The following is a 15,162-nucleotide window of genomic DNA, read 5'->3' on the forward strand; positions in this document are numbered from 1 at the left end:
CCGTGGACTGCAGCACGCCAGGCCTCCCTGTCCTCCACTGTCTCCCAGAGTTTGCCCAAGTTCAAGTTCATTGCCTGGGTGATGCCATCCAGCCTTCTCATCCTCTGACGCCCTCTTCTTCTGCCCTCAGCCTTTCCCAGCATCAGGGAGTTTTCCAGTGAGTCTTCTGTTCGCATCAGATGGACTTGGGCTTTCCTTATGGCTCAGCCGGTAAAGAATCCGCCTGCAATGCGGGATTCCCTGGATCTCTGGGTTGGGAAGATACCCTGGAGAAGGGAAAGGCTACCCACTCCAGTATTCTGGCCTGGAGAATTCCATGGAATGTTTAGTCCGTGGGGTCACAAAGTGTCGGACACGACTGAGCGACTTTCACTTTCCACTTTCAGCTTCAGCATCAGTATTTCCAGTGAATATTCAGGGTTGATCTCTCTTCAAGTTGACTGGTTTGATCTCCTTCCTGTCCAAGAGATTTCATGAGTCTTCTCCAGCACCACAGTTTGAAGGCGTCAATTACAGACCACTAGTACAAGTTAAGCGTCAGCTCTGTCCAGGTGGGCTAAGCGCTATGCTGCAGCCATTTGGGGGCACTCTCAGGCTTGTGGCACTGCGACCTGGAGGGGAGAACCCCGACATCAACGGTCTTTCAGCCTTTGAGCTGGGATAGCGATTCTTGATCCATTTTAGAATTCTCCTTCCATCTGCTGCCCTGTAAGATGGGTGTGGAGGGCAGGCTGGCAGAGAAAAGCATTTGAGAGTTTTGTTCAGGGCTCGGTAAGTCCAGGCCCCTCGTTTGGCAGAGAAACCAGAGGCCCAAGTTAGAGATACCCACTGCCCTCTAGGAGGCAGTGCAGACTTTCAGTGTTCTGAAATTCAGCTTAAGATTCGAACTTTTTATTTCACTTTTTTGCGGGGAGAGGCGGTTGATCCCACATGCTGCAACAGGTTTGCGTGTCCCCGAGTGTCAGTTTTTTGATTCGACAGATTACAATCGACCTTTCTCAGCTGAATTTAATGCTCCAGTGCTTAGCTGAGCAGTGACCAGGTAATGGAGAAAACGCAGGGCATAAATGCCTGATTGGTTTGTAGTTTTTCATTATGATCAGTCCCATAAGTGACATTTGTGGCACAAGCAGCTTGGGCCTCTTTGAACAGGAGAGTCTCTAGTTTCTCCAGAGTTAAACTTATTCACACAATGCTGCTGTGTACCCTCTTTTTCCTATTATCAAAGTAATTTGGCTCCTGGTAAAAGATTCAAAAGGCTACCATGTAAAATGTTAAGTTCACCACTGCTGCTGCTGCTGCTAAGTCGCTTCAGTCGTGTCCGACTCTGTGCGACCCCATAGACGGCAGCCCACCAGGCTCCCCCGACCCTGGGATTCTCCAGGCAAGAACACTGGAGTGGGTTGCCATTTCCTTCTCCAATGCATGAAAGTGAAAAGTCAAAGTGAAGTCGCTCAGTCGTGCCCGACTCTAGCCACCCTGTGGATTGCAGCCTAGCAAGCTCCTCCGTCCATGGGATTTTCTAGGCAAAAGTACTGGAGTGGGGTGCCATTGCCTTCACTACTCCCAAATTCCTGGAAGAACATTTTGCTTCATTTTTCCTTTTACAAGAAAGTTACTGTTTTCTTTTTTCACTTAAGTACTTTGTCGGGGATGTCTTACAATGTTTCAGAACTAATTTATCCAGCATGTCTTCTGTTATCTCACATCAACCTCTTCCTTTTAAGCAGCTGCCCATCAGGAGTCCACAGGCCAAATTTGGGCCAAAGGTTTTCAATGCTTTTCCTCATGAGCATACATGAGGATCATGGAAAGGACTGGTTAAAACAGGTAACTAGGTGCCTCTCCACGTTACTGATTCTGATTTGCATTTCATGTCCCCAGGTGATATTGCTGTTGCTGGTTGAGGATGACACTTTAAGAACGACTGCAGTGGTGGATTATAACAATAAATTAAAAAAAAAAATTGAAACGGGGAATTCCCTGGTGGTCCAGTGGTTAACACTCTGCTCCCAATGCAAGGGGCCTGGGGTTGATCCCTGGTTAGGGAACTAAGAGCCCACATGCTGCAACTAAGACCAGGTACAGCCAAATAGTTAACTTTTTTAGTGTGACAAAAAGATTGCAGCTCTGGAGGATCCTAATTCTTAGGACATTAGACACATGATGGAAGTATTTTAAGGGAATATCATCCTCAATCACTAAAACTGTGTCTGTTAGGAAATAAAACCCTTTCTTTTGTCCATGGCCTATCTACATAAGTCAATCATATACTTAATCCGCATAGAGGTTTCAAAAGGCTTTTTACAGACCATCTCTGGGTGGCTCAGCGGTAAAGATCTGCCTGCAATGCAGGAGACACAGGAAACATGGGTTCAGATCCCCGGTTCAGGAAGATCCCCTGGAGAAGGGCAATGCAACCCACTGCAGTATTCTTGCATGGAGAATCCCATGGACAGAGGAGCCTGGCGGGGTACAGTCTGTGGGGTCACAAAGAGCTGGACACGACTACATGGACTTCTCCAATGAAATAAGAAAACAACATATAAGTGTCTGACAAAAAAACAATAAACTTAAGAAAATAAGCAGTAAAATAATCTCCAGATCAAAAAGGATTACAAAAGAAATTCTAACAACCATATTGATGAAAAAGAGAACTTTAGAAATGAGTTATCTCAGAGGAAAATGTATATACAAAGGCTTTTATTACTAAAAATACATTAAGTATTTAACTAGAAAATAACAGCAGACGGTGAGAATTAACATTTGGTAGCTAAAACTACCAAACAGAGGTGGTAGAAATGATAACACCAAAAACTGATTCTTTCAAAACACCAATAATACCCTCTAGGCAAGCATGATTAGAAAACACAAGTATTCAACATCAGAACTAAGAAGATATAACTATAATACAGAAGAGGTTAACTAATATCCTATACCTCTACAGCTGTAATTAAGAAAATCTAGAATGGATGATTTTCTTTTAAAGTGGTGGTGATAGAGGAGGGGAATTTATAAAAAAAACACCAAACAACCATAGAAAGCTACCACCATAAGCACAGAGGTGACTTTACATATTGATTTAGCTAGTTTTCAACAAATGAATAAAGATTTCAAATTATAACACTTGAATATGAAAACCTCTTTAATCCACCTTAAAGCTGGGATGAGATAAAAATTAGAAAATGGTCACAAAAACTGAGCCAATTACCCACAAAACACAAAACTTCCTAAATGAAATACTAGCAGATTAAATCTGTATACCATAAGCAAGAATTAATTAATCTCAAATTAATGTGGTAATATTTTTAAAAGTTATCAAAAGCTGAAAGAGTAAATAAAATTCCACAGCCTTTCTCAACAGTAAGAGAAAAATACCTAAAATATAAAGACCACTTACAGACTAACAGCAAAAATATTAGATGGTAAAAATACTGAGGGGATGTACAATCCAGGAATAAGACAGCGATCTACCGATTCACAATGTTATTTTGGAGATTCTAAAACAATAACCTAAAAACCATGTAGTTGGAAAAATAAATTTTGGGGATTTAAAACCTAGAAAACCACTAAAATGAAGAAAATTGACTATCAACTGGGTAAGAAAAAATACAAAAAGCAATAAAAAATAGGGGTGGGTAACAGAGCCTAAACCCAGCAATTAACTTGACAAGAAAAGTGTAGCAATTACATAATTAAATTCTAACATCGCAGTGAAGGGCATGCAACAAGCCTACTAAAGAAGTTTCTGAATGGAAGACAATGTCAGTCTATCCAGAGCTAACACCTATGTATGTATACAACATTCAGTCAAAATCTAAAGGCGCTTATCAGTAACTGGAAAGTTCCTCTTTGAAATTTTCCCCACAAATATTTGAAAAATAGTGGTAGCCTCATCTTTCCAGATAAACTTAACGTAAAACTATATTAATCACCGGGAAAAAGTAGATCAGGGAACAATAAACTAGTGTTTCAACTGTACAAGGTGGGGTTTAAACATATGGTACTGGCACAAATGGGTATACATCAAAGAGTCCTACCTCATACCACATACAAAAAGTTTAACTGAGGGCTTATACACCTAACAGGAAAAATTTAGAAGTTTAAGAGATGTTAATGGTTTGGGGATGGAATTGAACTTAACACTGAAAATCTAAAAGCAACTACAAAAAATATATATCTGTTAAGACCAAAGTTTAAAACTGTCTGCAAGGAAAAAACAGCATAATCAGATTTAGGGCAAATGACAAAGTGGGAAAGCTTTTACAAATTGTTAACAACAACAAAAATTGATTCAACTAGTCATGAAAAGTATAAGTTAAGACAGTAAACTAAATAGGGTATTTTTTGCCACAAAAAAAGTCACAGAAACTAAAGCGAATGATTGGCTTCAGTTCAGGCCCAGATGCTGAGAAAACCAGAACTTTTGTACATTTATTGCTGATGACATTGAGAACGTCAGCTGGCTACACCGGCCAGAACTTAGAACACACATCCTTTGGAGAACTCAGTCCATGTACATAAAGCAAAGTATGGGATATAATGACATTTAAACAGCATTGTCTATAGGAACTAAGAGGAAAAGCAATCTGAATGTAAACAAAGGGATGGTTAAATACATTATATCCATACAATGGACTGTAATGCCCAAATACAGGTAAGGCCTGTCCACGTTGAAATGAACTGCTAAGTATACAAAATGACCCCATTTTTAATACATCCCATAATATTACATACGCAGGTCTATATACATATTCATGGATCGATACACTCCAAACTCCTTATATCCTTCAGATGGGACTGAGACAGGACAATAAGAAGGGGTGGGTAAATGAAGTTTTTAAGATACTTTCATATTTAAGGAATGTTTTATTTTCTCAACTAATGAACAAAAACTAAGCTTTGAATATAAATTAAAATTCTTATTTTTCCAAGTGAAAATGCTGATACTAGCTAAAGTTGATAATTTAATAAAGTGGTACTAGTAGATTACTTAGAATTATGGCAGCAACCACCAGAGTAAGTAGGAATCAGGAGGACTAGGAATGAGACGGTAGACTTTTCCTTATGTAGAACTAGGCAGCAGAATCTCTTAAGGTGACTTGGGCTTACATACAGTATGACATGTAAAGTACATCTAGATTTTAAATGCCTTCAAGAGCTTAGTAAATCATCTTAAGTAAAGCCAGGCAATATAAAACAAAAACCAAGAAGAACCAATTGTATGTATTAGTTGGGTCCCCAGGTAACTGAAAACTGTTTTTAAGCAATCCCCACCATACCTTTAAAGCAACTTTTAACCTCAAGTGGAAAGTAGCCACATTCAAATGAGTTAAAGGATAAGTAAAAAGAACTACAACTTTATTAAAAGTAAATAAATGTAACATAATATGTACAGATGGCACATGGTGCCAATTTTATTTGCAGATAGTATCCCAAAGTTCACAAGTTACACCTTTGCCACAGCCTTGGCTAAGTCTTGAACTAGTGCAGAATTCAGCTGTGCTAGAGTGCTGATCTTAGCGTGCTTAGATGTGGCATACTTGTTCTTGATAGTCTGGAAGAGAAAGTACAGAAATCAATGACGGAAAAGAGGAAAACATAAGAATCAATGATACAGATATTCAGTTAAAAATCAACTCCTTAAAAAAGTAGGCTATGAATTTACAGGCAGGCATAAAGTCTGAATGATTTCCACTTTCCCAACACCCTATAGTACCACTGAGTGACTCACCATGTGCTTTGTAAGCCCACGGTTCACCATGACCACATTCTTTGCCAGGTGTTGCATAACAACAAGAAGGGATTCTTCAGTGTATGACAGGTAATGCTGTAGAGTTGGTGTCTAAGAAAACAAAAGTTAATGTTGAAAATGCTCATCACCAAGGGTTTTCATAAAATTTCTAGATGTTCTTCAAAAGTAGGTAGGGAAGTAGATACTCTATATGATTATAATTGAAATTTAAGACAAGCGTAAGACCCTTTCTTCCCCAATTACTCTTCTTTCGTGGCTTCTCTAGGTTCCTGTGCTCAAACTTAATTACCCTTTTGTAATTGCTGAATTCTCCACCCCAAAGCTAGACCAAGTTATGGAGCTGACTTTCTCATTTACAACTCTATTTCTAGGGCCTATAGTATTATCAAATGGCATATAAGAGAAATACTCATTGACTCAACGAATATGAATGAACTTCTGGTATGTTATTTGACCTGCTTGAGCTACTCTCTCTATAAGCAGCAGCAGCTGCTCTGCCTTTCGCAAAGGGGTATAGCAAGATGAGATTAGGCAATGAAATGGAAGCATTCTAAGAAAATATCACAAGATATTCTGATCATTGCCTCAGAAGACGCCATATGTAGGAGCTATATGAATTGTCCTTTAATGACAACAGCTCTATCCTGAGCAAATAGTGAAATTTCAAAGCTCAGGATAATCTCAGTTTGTGGGACAGAGCTTACCCATTCACCATTATCAAGAATTTTCAGTGCTAAGCAAAAAGCTCCTGCTGCAATCTGAGAAGGAGGAAAGTGCACCATATCGTAGTCCAGCATAGTTAGTTCCATCAAATATTTGGCCAGAGTATGTAGCTCAACATCAACCTGGAATAAAACCCACAGGTTCTGTCAGAGAATTCTGCATTGGCAGTAGCTAGTATGCCCATCACTGTACCTACAATTGTTTGCCTATAAATTCTCAAATGCAATTGCCCATGAAAGGCTTTAATAATAATATTAACACACAGACTGACTGGAAATAAAGACCACCTTTATGCCTTTTTCAGGCAGTTAGGTATAAATGTGATGCACTTGAATTAGATCTCAATGGCCAGCAGTATTCCCTAATGTACCATACCAGAACGTTTCAAGAAATCTATACCTCTCCAATCTTAGATGCTCTCCGAAGGAAATGCAGGGGTAGAGGGCGACCCAGACTAAAATTTAAAGCTCTTAGAATCTTCATTTCCATCTGTCTGATTTGAAACTTGCTGTAGGTGTTGTCAGTCACAAAGGCAAAGTCACCGATTTCTGGAGGGTACATTTCCTCATATTTGCTTGCAACAAACATGGCGGTGACTCCCACCAGCTGCAGCATCTTCTTGGGCACGTGGTTATCCTACAGCAGGGGTATCAAGTCAATGAATAAGTAATAGGTATTTGAAAAAGGAAGCACAGAAGGAGAGATAGGAAAGACACATTCCCACAACAAAATCTCAAAGACACCCCATGCCTCAAGACAGATTTTAGCTGAAAAAGTCTGTTTCTTGTGATTCAGAGAGGACCCTGAGAGGAAGAACCCTCAATTGCTGAATTACACTCACCTGCATGAACCGATCAATTATGGAAACAGTCATGTACATGGTCTCCTGCAGTAATCTGAATTTTATTTGAACTTGCACTAGCCAGTCAATGAGGATGGCTCTCATGTTTCCAGTGACTTCACGACCCATTAGGTATTTTGGTTTGACTGCTTGCTCTTCCTGCAAAAGAAATGCTGTTTATCCTAAGAAGTAAGATTCCACATTACATTTCTGACCAGAAATAACTGGTCACCTCAGAATAGCTCTGGAACATTTATAATCTTTAATAGCTCTAAGCTCTAGTATCATTTGGTCATTGCAAACAGCTCCATCACCGAGAAACAAAAGAGCACATGTCAAACAGGACAGTGTGACAGGTTTTCATGTTGGCAAATCTTACTATATCCAATTCACCATCACTACTACTGGCCCACATCCTGTCCCTCCTTCACAAAGAAAGATACCGTACTATTACCTCAGATCTTTTTAAGACTCTAAACCCAGAACCTTGAGCTTTATGTGTGCGTGCTCAGTTGCGTTAGACTCTTTGCAACCCCACGGACTGTAACTCACCAGGGTCCTCTGTCCATGGGATCTTCTAAACAAGAATACTGGAGCAGGTTGCCATTTCCCAGTCCAGGGGATCCTCCCGACCTAGGGATGGAACCTGCATCTCTTGTGCCTCCTGCATTGGCAGGCAGATTCTTTACCACTGCACCCCCTGGGAAGCCCCTGAGCCTCACGGAGGTAAGAGAAAATAATAGTAGCAGCTCCCAGGTCAGCTGGAACTAATATGCTACCACACGTGCTTCAAGGTTTAAACCCCCCAAACAGCATGGGTAAGAAAAGTCAACCATCAAAATCCAGCACACACATCTGCTAAGTTAGACCACTAACTTTAAAAACAAGGGAGAAGGGACTTCCATGGTGGTCGAGAGGTTGGGACTCTGCTCCCAATGCGGGGGCCCGGGTTTGATCCCTGCTCAGGAAACTAGGTCCTGAGCGCGCTATAAATAAGACCTAGTGCAGCCAAATAAATAAAAAACAAAAACAAAGGACAAAAAATTCAGAGAAGGCTGGTTCTGGCAAAGTCTTACAGGACAATCCTGTAGAAGATGGAGATGCCCAAAATAACCAGCCAATAGCCTGCTGAAGATATTAATGATGCCACCACAATAGAATGCATTATAAACAAGCAACTGAGTAAATTTGGTAACTGTATTGCTTATGTTATTAACATACAGAATGCCTCCTTGTTTGGGGGAAAGGGCAAAGGACACCAATAGAAAGTTTCAGAAATGAGATGAAATGGAAGAAGACCAAAAGTTTTAGTTTTGAGTATATTCTTATTGGACAAAAACAATTTCCCAGATATCACATGTTCATAAGCCACAGTGACCCAAAATGCCTTGTTTTGGCTATGGTTTTTTACCACCTTCTCCATACACAACCCTATGATATATAATTTATAACCAACCCTATGATATGAGCACAGAGGTGAACTGAAGGTTCCAGTTAACACAAACCAGTAGCACTTATCAGTTTTTGTTGGAGAGCCTAGTGATTAGAGAATGCTGTTGGAATTTACAATGAGCTACCAAAGTAAAACAAAGTGTGTTTATAAGCCATTTAATGATTCATGGTGGCTTATAAATGTATGAACAAAATAAAGCCATTTAAAAGTAAGGAAGAATTATGAGAATGGGAAGTAAGAGTAATGAAATAAATAAGATGGAGGCCAGAGTAAGACTATGCAAAATTAACATCAGACACTTGATGCAAGGCAGTGCACGAATTTGATTTTTAAGATTACTGACCTGCCTGCTTGAGAGAACCACTATCACTGTGCCCATAAAATTAAAATAGACTAGTTATCTGAACCAAAACAAAACTAGCAAAGGATAATTAGCATTCTCCATTACTTCTCCTCTACACATGAACATCACCAGATAGTCAATAATGAATTCAGACTGATCATATTCTTTGCAGCCAAAGATGGAGAAGCTCTATACAGTCAGCAAAAACAAGACTGGGAACTGACTGTGGCTCAGATCATGAATTCCTTATTGCCAAATTCAGACTTAAATTGAAGAAAGTAGGGAAAACCACTAGACCATTCAGGTATGACCTAAATCAAATCCATTACGATTATACAGTGGAAGTAACAAATAGATTCAAGGGATTAGATCTGATTAGAGTGCCTGAAGAACTATGGACGGAGGTTTGAACATTGTACAGGAGACAAGGATCAAGACCATCCCCATGGAAAAGAAATGCAAAAACGCAAAATGGTTGTCTGAGGAAGCCTTACAAATAGCTGTGAAAAGAAGAGAAGCGAAAGGCAAAGGAGAAAAGTAAAGATATACCCACTTGAATGCAGAGTTCCAAAGAATAGCAAGAAGAGATAAGAAAGCCTTTCCTCAGTGATCAATGCAAAGAAATAGAGGAAAACAACAGAATGGGAAAGACTAGAGATCTCTTCCAGAAAATTAGAGCTACCAAGGGAACATTTCATGCAAAGATGGGCACAATAAAGGACAGAAATGGTATGAACCTAACAGAAGCAGAAGATATTAAGAAGAGGTGGCAAGAATACAAAGAACTGTACAAAAAAGATCTTCACGACCCAGATCTTCACACGATGGTGTGATCACTCACCTAGAGCCAGACATCCTGGAATGTGAAGTGAAATGGGTCTTAGGAAGCATCACTATGAACAAAACTAGTGAAGGTGATGGAATTCCAGTTCAGCTATTTCAAATCCTAAAAGATGATGCTGTGAAAGTGCTTCACTCAATATGCAAGCAAATTTGGAAAACTTCAGCAGTGGCCAGACTGGAAAAGGTCAGTTTCAATTCCAATCCCAAAGAATGTTCAAACTACCACATAATTGCACTCATCTCATACACTAGCAAAGTAATGCTCAAAATTCTCCAAAAGCAAGGCTATACCAGTACATGAACAGAGAACTTCCAGATGTTCAAGCTAGATTTAGGAAAGGCAGAGGAACTAGAGATCAAATTGCCAACATCTGCTGGATCACAGAAAAAGATAGTTCCAGAAAAACATCAACTTCTGCTTTATTGACTATGCCAAAGCCTTTGACTGTGTGGATCACAACAAACTGGAAAATTCTTCAAGAGATGGGAATACCAGACCACTGACCTGCCTTTTGAGAAACCTGTATGCAGGTCGAGAAACAACAATTAGAACTGGACATGGAACAACAGATTGGTTCCAAATAGGAAAAGGAGTACGTCAAGGCTATATATCGTCACCCTGCTTATTTAACTTATGTGCAGAATACATCGTAAGAAACGCTGGGCTGGAGGAAGCACAAGGTGGGATCAAGATTGCCGGGAGAAATATCAATAACCTCAGATATGCAGATGATACCACCCTTATGGCAGAAAGTGAAGAGGAACTAAAAAGCCTCTTGATGAAAGTGAAAGTAGCGAGTGAAAAAGTTGGCTTAAAGCTCAACATTCAGAAAACGAAGATCATGGCATCTGGTCCCATCACTTCATGGGAAATAGATGGGGAAACAGTGGAAACAGTGTCAGACTTTATTTTTTGGGGCTCCAAAATCACTGCAGATGGTGACTGCAGCCATGAAATTAAAAGACGCTTACTCCTTGGAAGAAAAGTTATGACCAACTTAGATAGCATATTAAAAACCAGAGATGTTACTTTGCCAACAAAGGCCTGTCTAGTCAAAGCTATGATTTATCCAGTAGTCGTGTACGTATGTGAGAGTTGGACTATAAAGAAAACTGATGCTTTTGACTGTGGTGTTGGAGAAGACTCTTGAGAGTTCCTTGGACTGCAAGGAGATCCAACTAGTACATCCTAAAGGAGATCAGTCCTGAATATTCATTGGAAGGACTGATGTTGAAGCTGAAACTCCAATACTTTGGCCACTTGATGCAAAGAACTGACTCATTTGAAAAGACCCTGATGCTGGGAAAGATTGAGGGCAAGAGAAGGGGACGACAGAGGAGGAGATGGTTGGATGGCATCACTGACTCAATGGACATTAGTTTGGGTAAACTTCGCAAGTTGGTGATGGACATGGAGGCCTGGCATGCTTCAGTACACGGGGGCACAAAGAGTCGGACACGACTGAGCAACTGAACTGAACTGAACACTCCTAATTGTGATGGATATAAAATATCTTTCAATCTGTGGACTTTCCTTTAGAAAAGCCATGGTAATATCTTTCACTTTGAATTCCCCCCGTTCAAAATGGCAAATAAAGTTGTCATTGGGAATTTCCTGGCAGTCCAACAGTTAGGACTGTCACCAAAAAAAAAACCCCCAAAAACCCCACCTTCTTGGCATTTTGTGCCACTTTTGACATTTTGCAAAGAACTTCAAAGTGGAATCTACTGTTAAGAAATGCTGCTTGTATCCTGCTTAAAACTGTTAATGGAAAATCTCCAAACTAGATGCAGTTTAGAAAAAAACAATGGTTTAATGCTACTGACCTCAAGTTGTCTTAGATAAGCATAGATATCTTTTACATATTCACTACAAAGGTTTGGATCCGCTCCGTCTTCTGCATCCACATCACTCACTGCAAGAATTACATCTGAGAAAGCCTGACACAGATACTCTTCTGCAGGGGCACAGCCAGATGTTTCCATGGGGCTTGGAGAGGGAGTATCAACCTGGAAACAGAGACACTTATTGAAATAATAGCAAAAAGGAGCATACTGTCTAAGAACAGACAGATTATTGGTATCAACTCAAGAGACTATCTGCTGGATAGACATGCAGTTTATTTTCATCTTCTCAAATCTATTATTCCATTTGTCTTCAGGAAGTGAATAATATGAAAAGTGAGATGCCAACTTAGACTGAACCAATTTAGAATCAGGAGCATGCTAACAGGTAAAACAGAGAGGAAGCAAGTTCATATCTAGACTTTCCTCCAAAGGGAACTGATTAGTAATGCGTTGTTTAGCAAGGTCATGTAAAGTTAATCCAAGTGAATGACAAGTTAGCTTTCAGTCTTTATTTCAAAACAGGGACTGCTTCCCACTGCACAGGAGAACACAAGTTCTATCCGGACTACTAAGGATTAATTGACTTCATTATCATGAATCATTTTCTTCAAGCTCCAGTTACCCCGTTGTCCAAACAGTTATTGAGCATGTCCATCAAGTCAAGCTTTGTGTTAAATACTGGCTTTATGGTGTTCTCAAGGGGATTTGGATTCAGAAGAAATAAGTAAATGAAGTAAAAGAAATTGATTCTAGGAACAAAAGTAGGGGTGAGGAGAGTTAGGGTGGCGTTTGGAAAATTAGGGAAAGCTTTAAATGTTGATGCATGAGCTGTTTTGAAGGATGAAAAGCTTATCAGTTAAAAGAAAGAGGGTGGGAAAGCAAAGGCAAGAATCAGTATGGGATTTTGATGAAAAGCTCAGTATGGCCAATTAAAGACTGTGCATGCTACAGGTTTCTGTGCTATGTTCACAAGGTCAATACTAAAGCCATAGCCTCATATCCGCCTCCCTTAGATATAGAGAGCTAGGCAAAATGACTATTTGCCCAACCAGCTTTAATAAAGTTTTAAAAATTAAAACTTAAGAATGGAGTTCATTGCAATTTCAGGAAAGCAGCCTTTTCAAAGATGGTATAGTCTCCCTCACAGAAGTAGATACATTTACATGCCTGATATTTAATAAAAAAGTTTTTGGTTTTGAGGCTAAGTGTTAACTCATCTTCTTGCCTACTCTGAAGAGCTCCGTTTTCTGCTTTACATCCTTATATAAATTCCAAAGTTACAGGCTTATTGTTTGAAGGCCACGTTATGGAGTTTAAAAAAAAAAAAAAGGACTCAAGAGAACAATCTGTTTCAATCAATAAATTTCAGACAGAGATGGCTTGTACCCAAAGACAGTCAAATCTTTAGTCCAGGCAGCTCAATACAGTAAACAAAGGAGGGGCAGTATGACAAATAAAAGCACAGATTCTGAAGCCAGATAGTCTGTTTGAATCCAATTTTGTGCCACTGATGAGAAGTGACTCTAGAAAAGAGAGTTTGTTGTTCAGTGGCTAAGTCCTGTCCGACCCTTTTACGGCCCTATGAATTGTTTGCTCAAACTTAATACTTCTCTACACCATTATCTACAAAACCAGAGATGACAATACCAGTGCTGAGAGTAAGATTTTGTGAGCTAATTCATGCAAAGTGTTTAGCAGAGCCTACCTCCTAAGCACTCTGTAACTATTACTATTATTTATATTTATTCAAATACTGTGCCATCCATTAGTAAAATGAAGGAAAAGAAACAACAGGTTCTCAAATAGTAGAGTCAAGTTTACCAAAATAGGCTCGGGGGAAAGTTTCTCTTCCTTAACAGGCTCGGTTTCCGGCTCTGGCTCCGGCTGGGGCTCCGGCACAGGTACAGGAGCCTTTTCCAGAGGTTTTGGTACTTTTTTAGCAGTAACTTTTCCAGCAGCTAAAGTTTTTGCTTCCTGTGGATGAAAAGGAGAGAATGGAATGTTTCTCCATCACGGGTCACAGCTGGAAGGCATACTCACAGAGTAGTTGAATCAGGGAAACAGTTATACCTTTTTCAGAGGCAGTTTGGCCTGCGGTTGTTCACTGACTTTGTTACCGATGTCTCCAAGAGCTGTTCGGGGCCTCAGCCCGGGCTTAGATGTTGCAACAGCGGCCACAGGCACGCGCTTGGCCCCTGCCATACTGATCTTCGCCTTATTTTCAGCATTAATCTTCGTGTTCTGTAAGAATCAAGACCGCTTTGAGAGCTGGCTCAGCTAGGTTAGAGTAATCAAGGGTTAAAATGGGGGCAAAACAGAAGCTTTCAGGAGGAAAGCGAACTGTAAATGGGTTCCCAGGGAAAACCAGGGTTCCAGGGGCTACGCTAAGGCTGTGACAAGCCAATTTCCTTCCGGAACCTCTTATTTCACCTATTGAGGGATCACCTGCTTAGTCCCTGCCGGACCTAAAATACCATGAATTTACATTTGAAAGGAAATCTAAAAAGCCTTCAGTTGCAGGCACCTTCCCCTGGGTGGTTGCGCAGTTGGTGGGAGCTCGCTCAGGGGTCCTCCATTACCTTTTTACAAAAGGTTTCGCGTCTACCCTCCATCTGCCCCTCCCCCGCTTATCCACTACCCTTTTTCATCTTCTCTCCGACCGTCCGCCCCCCAAACTCTCCCACCACTTTAGGGGCCCGCCAGCGCCCATCCTCCACACCCTCCCCCCCAATCTCTGTCTCGGTCCGCTCCTGCCAGGGGAACTCCGGTAGGAGAGACAGGGAGAGGAGGCGCAGCCAGTTACGAGAGCCGCGTTTGTTCACCATCCGCAGCTCACCCTGGTGATCCGGAGCGCCATGGCTTCTTCTGCACCAGGCAGCAGCTCAGTGAGGAGGAGAGCACTGGAGCCCCCGACCAGTCGGGAGCTTGAATCAACCACAGGTCAACAGCCGTTCCTCCGCAGCACGCCGGGAGGAATCGGGCCCCGCCTGAGGTTTAAACCCCGCACCGCTCCCTTCTTATTGGCCTGTTCATGGCACTCGCTCGCTTCCCATTGGCGGCGGCTGGTTCCTCTGAGAATGCATTTCCAGGGCGATCCCGCGAAGACTTTCGGGCGGGGGCGGGGCTAGGGCCAGGCCGTCACGTGGTCTGACTCGGCGCCTGCGCCCTCGGGCAGCGGCTGTATCCACCTGGAGAGGGAAGTGGTGCCTTCACCGCCCACTTGAAGAGGTGAGACTGTTAAAACACCGTAGTTGGCCTCAGGGCCTTGGAAAAGACATGGTGGAGCCGCTGGTTTGCTCAAAGAGACAGTTATGGCTTTAGTCCTGCCTGTTGTTAAACTAACTTTCCTCTTCTGC

General features: G+C 41.2%; 1 protein-coding gene across 1 annotated transcript; it reads right to left on the bottom strand.

Moving 5' to 3' along the window:
* Positions 1-5,332: 5,332 nt before the first annotated feature.
* On the bottom strand, positions 5,333-14,801 carry CCNB1 (cyclin B1). Its single transcript, XM_006058941.4, has 9 exons — positions 14,643-14,801; positions 13,877-14,047; positions 13,628-13,780; positions 11,786-11,968; positions 7,320-7,478; positions 6,878-7,114; positions 6,460-6,600; positions 5,735-5,845; positions 5,333-5,557 (listed from the first exon to the last, which is right to left on the bottom strand). The coding sequence occupies exons 1-9, from the start codon at positions 14,661-14,663 to the stop codon at positions 5,450-5,452; spliced, it is 1,284 nt and encodes a 427-aa protein (XP_006059003.1). The 5' UTR covers positions 14,664-14,801; the 3' UTR covers positions 5,333-5,449.
* Between the last annotated feature and the right edge of the window lie 361 nt (positions 14,802-15,162).

Source organism: Bubalus bubalis, chromosome 19, assembly GCF_019923935.1.
Source record: "Bubalus bubalis isolate 160015118507 breed Murrah chromosome 19, NDDB_SH_1, whole genome shotgun sequence".
Taxonomy (NCBI): Eukaryota; Metazoa; Chordata; class Mammalia; order Artiodactyla; family Bovidae; genus Bubalus; species Bubalus bubalis.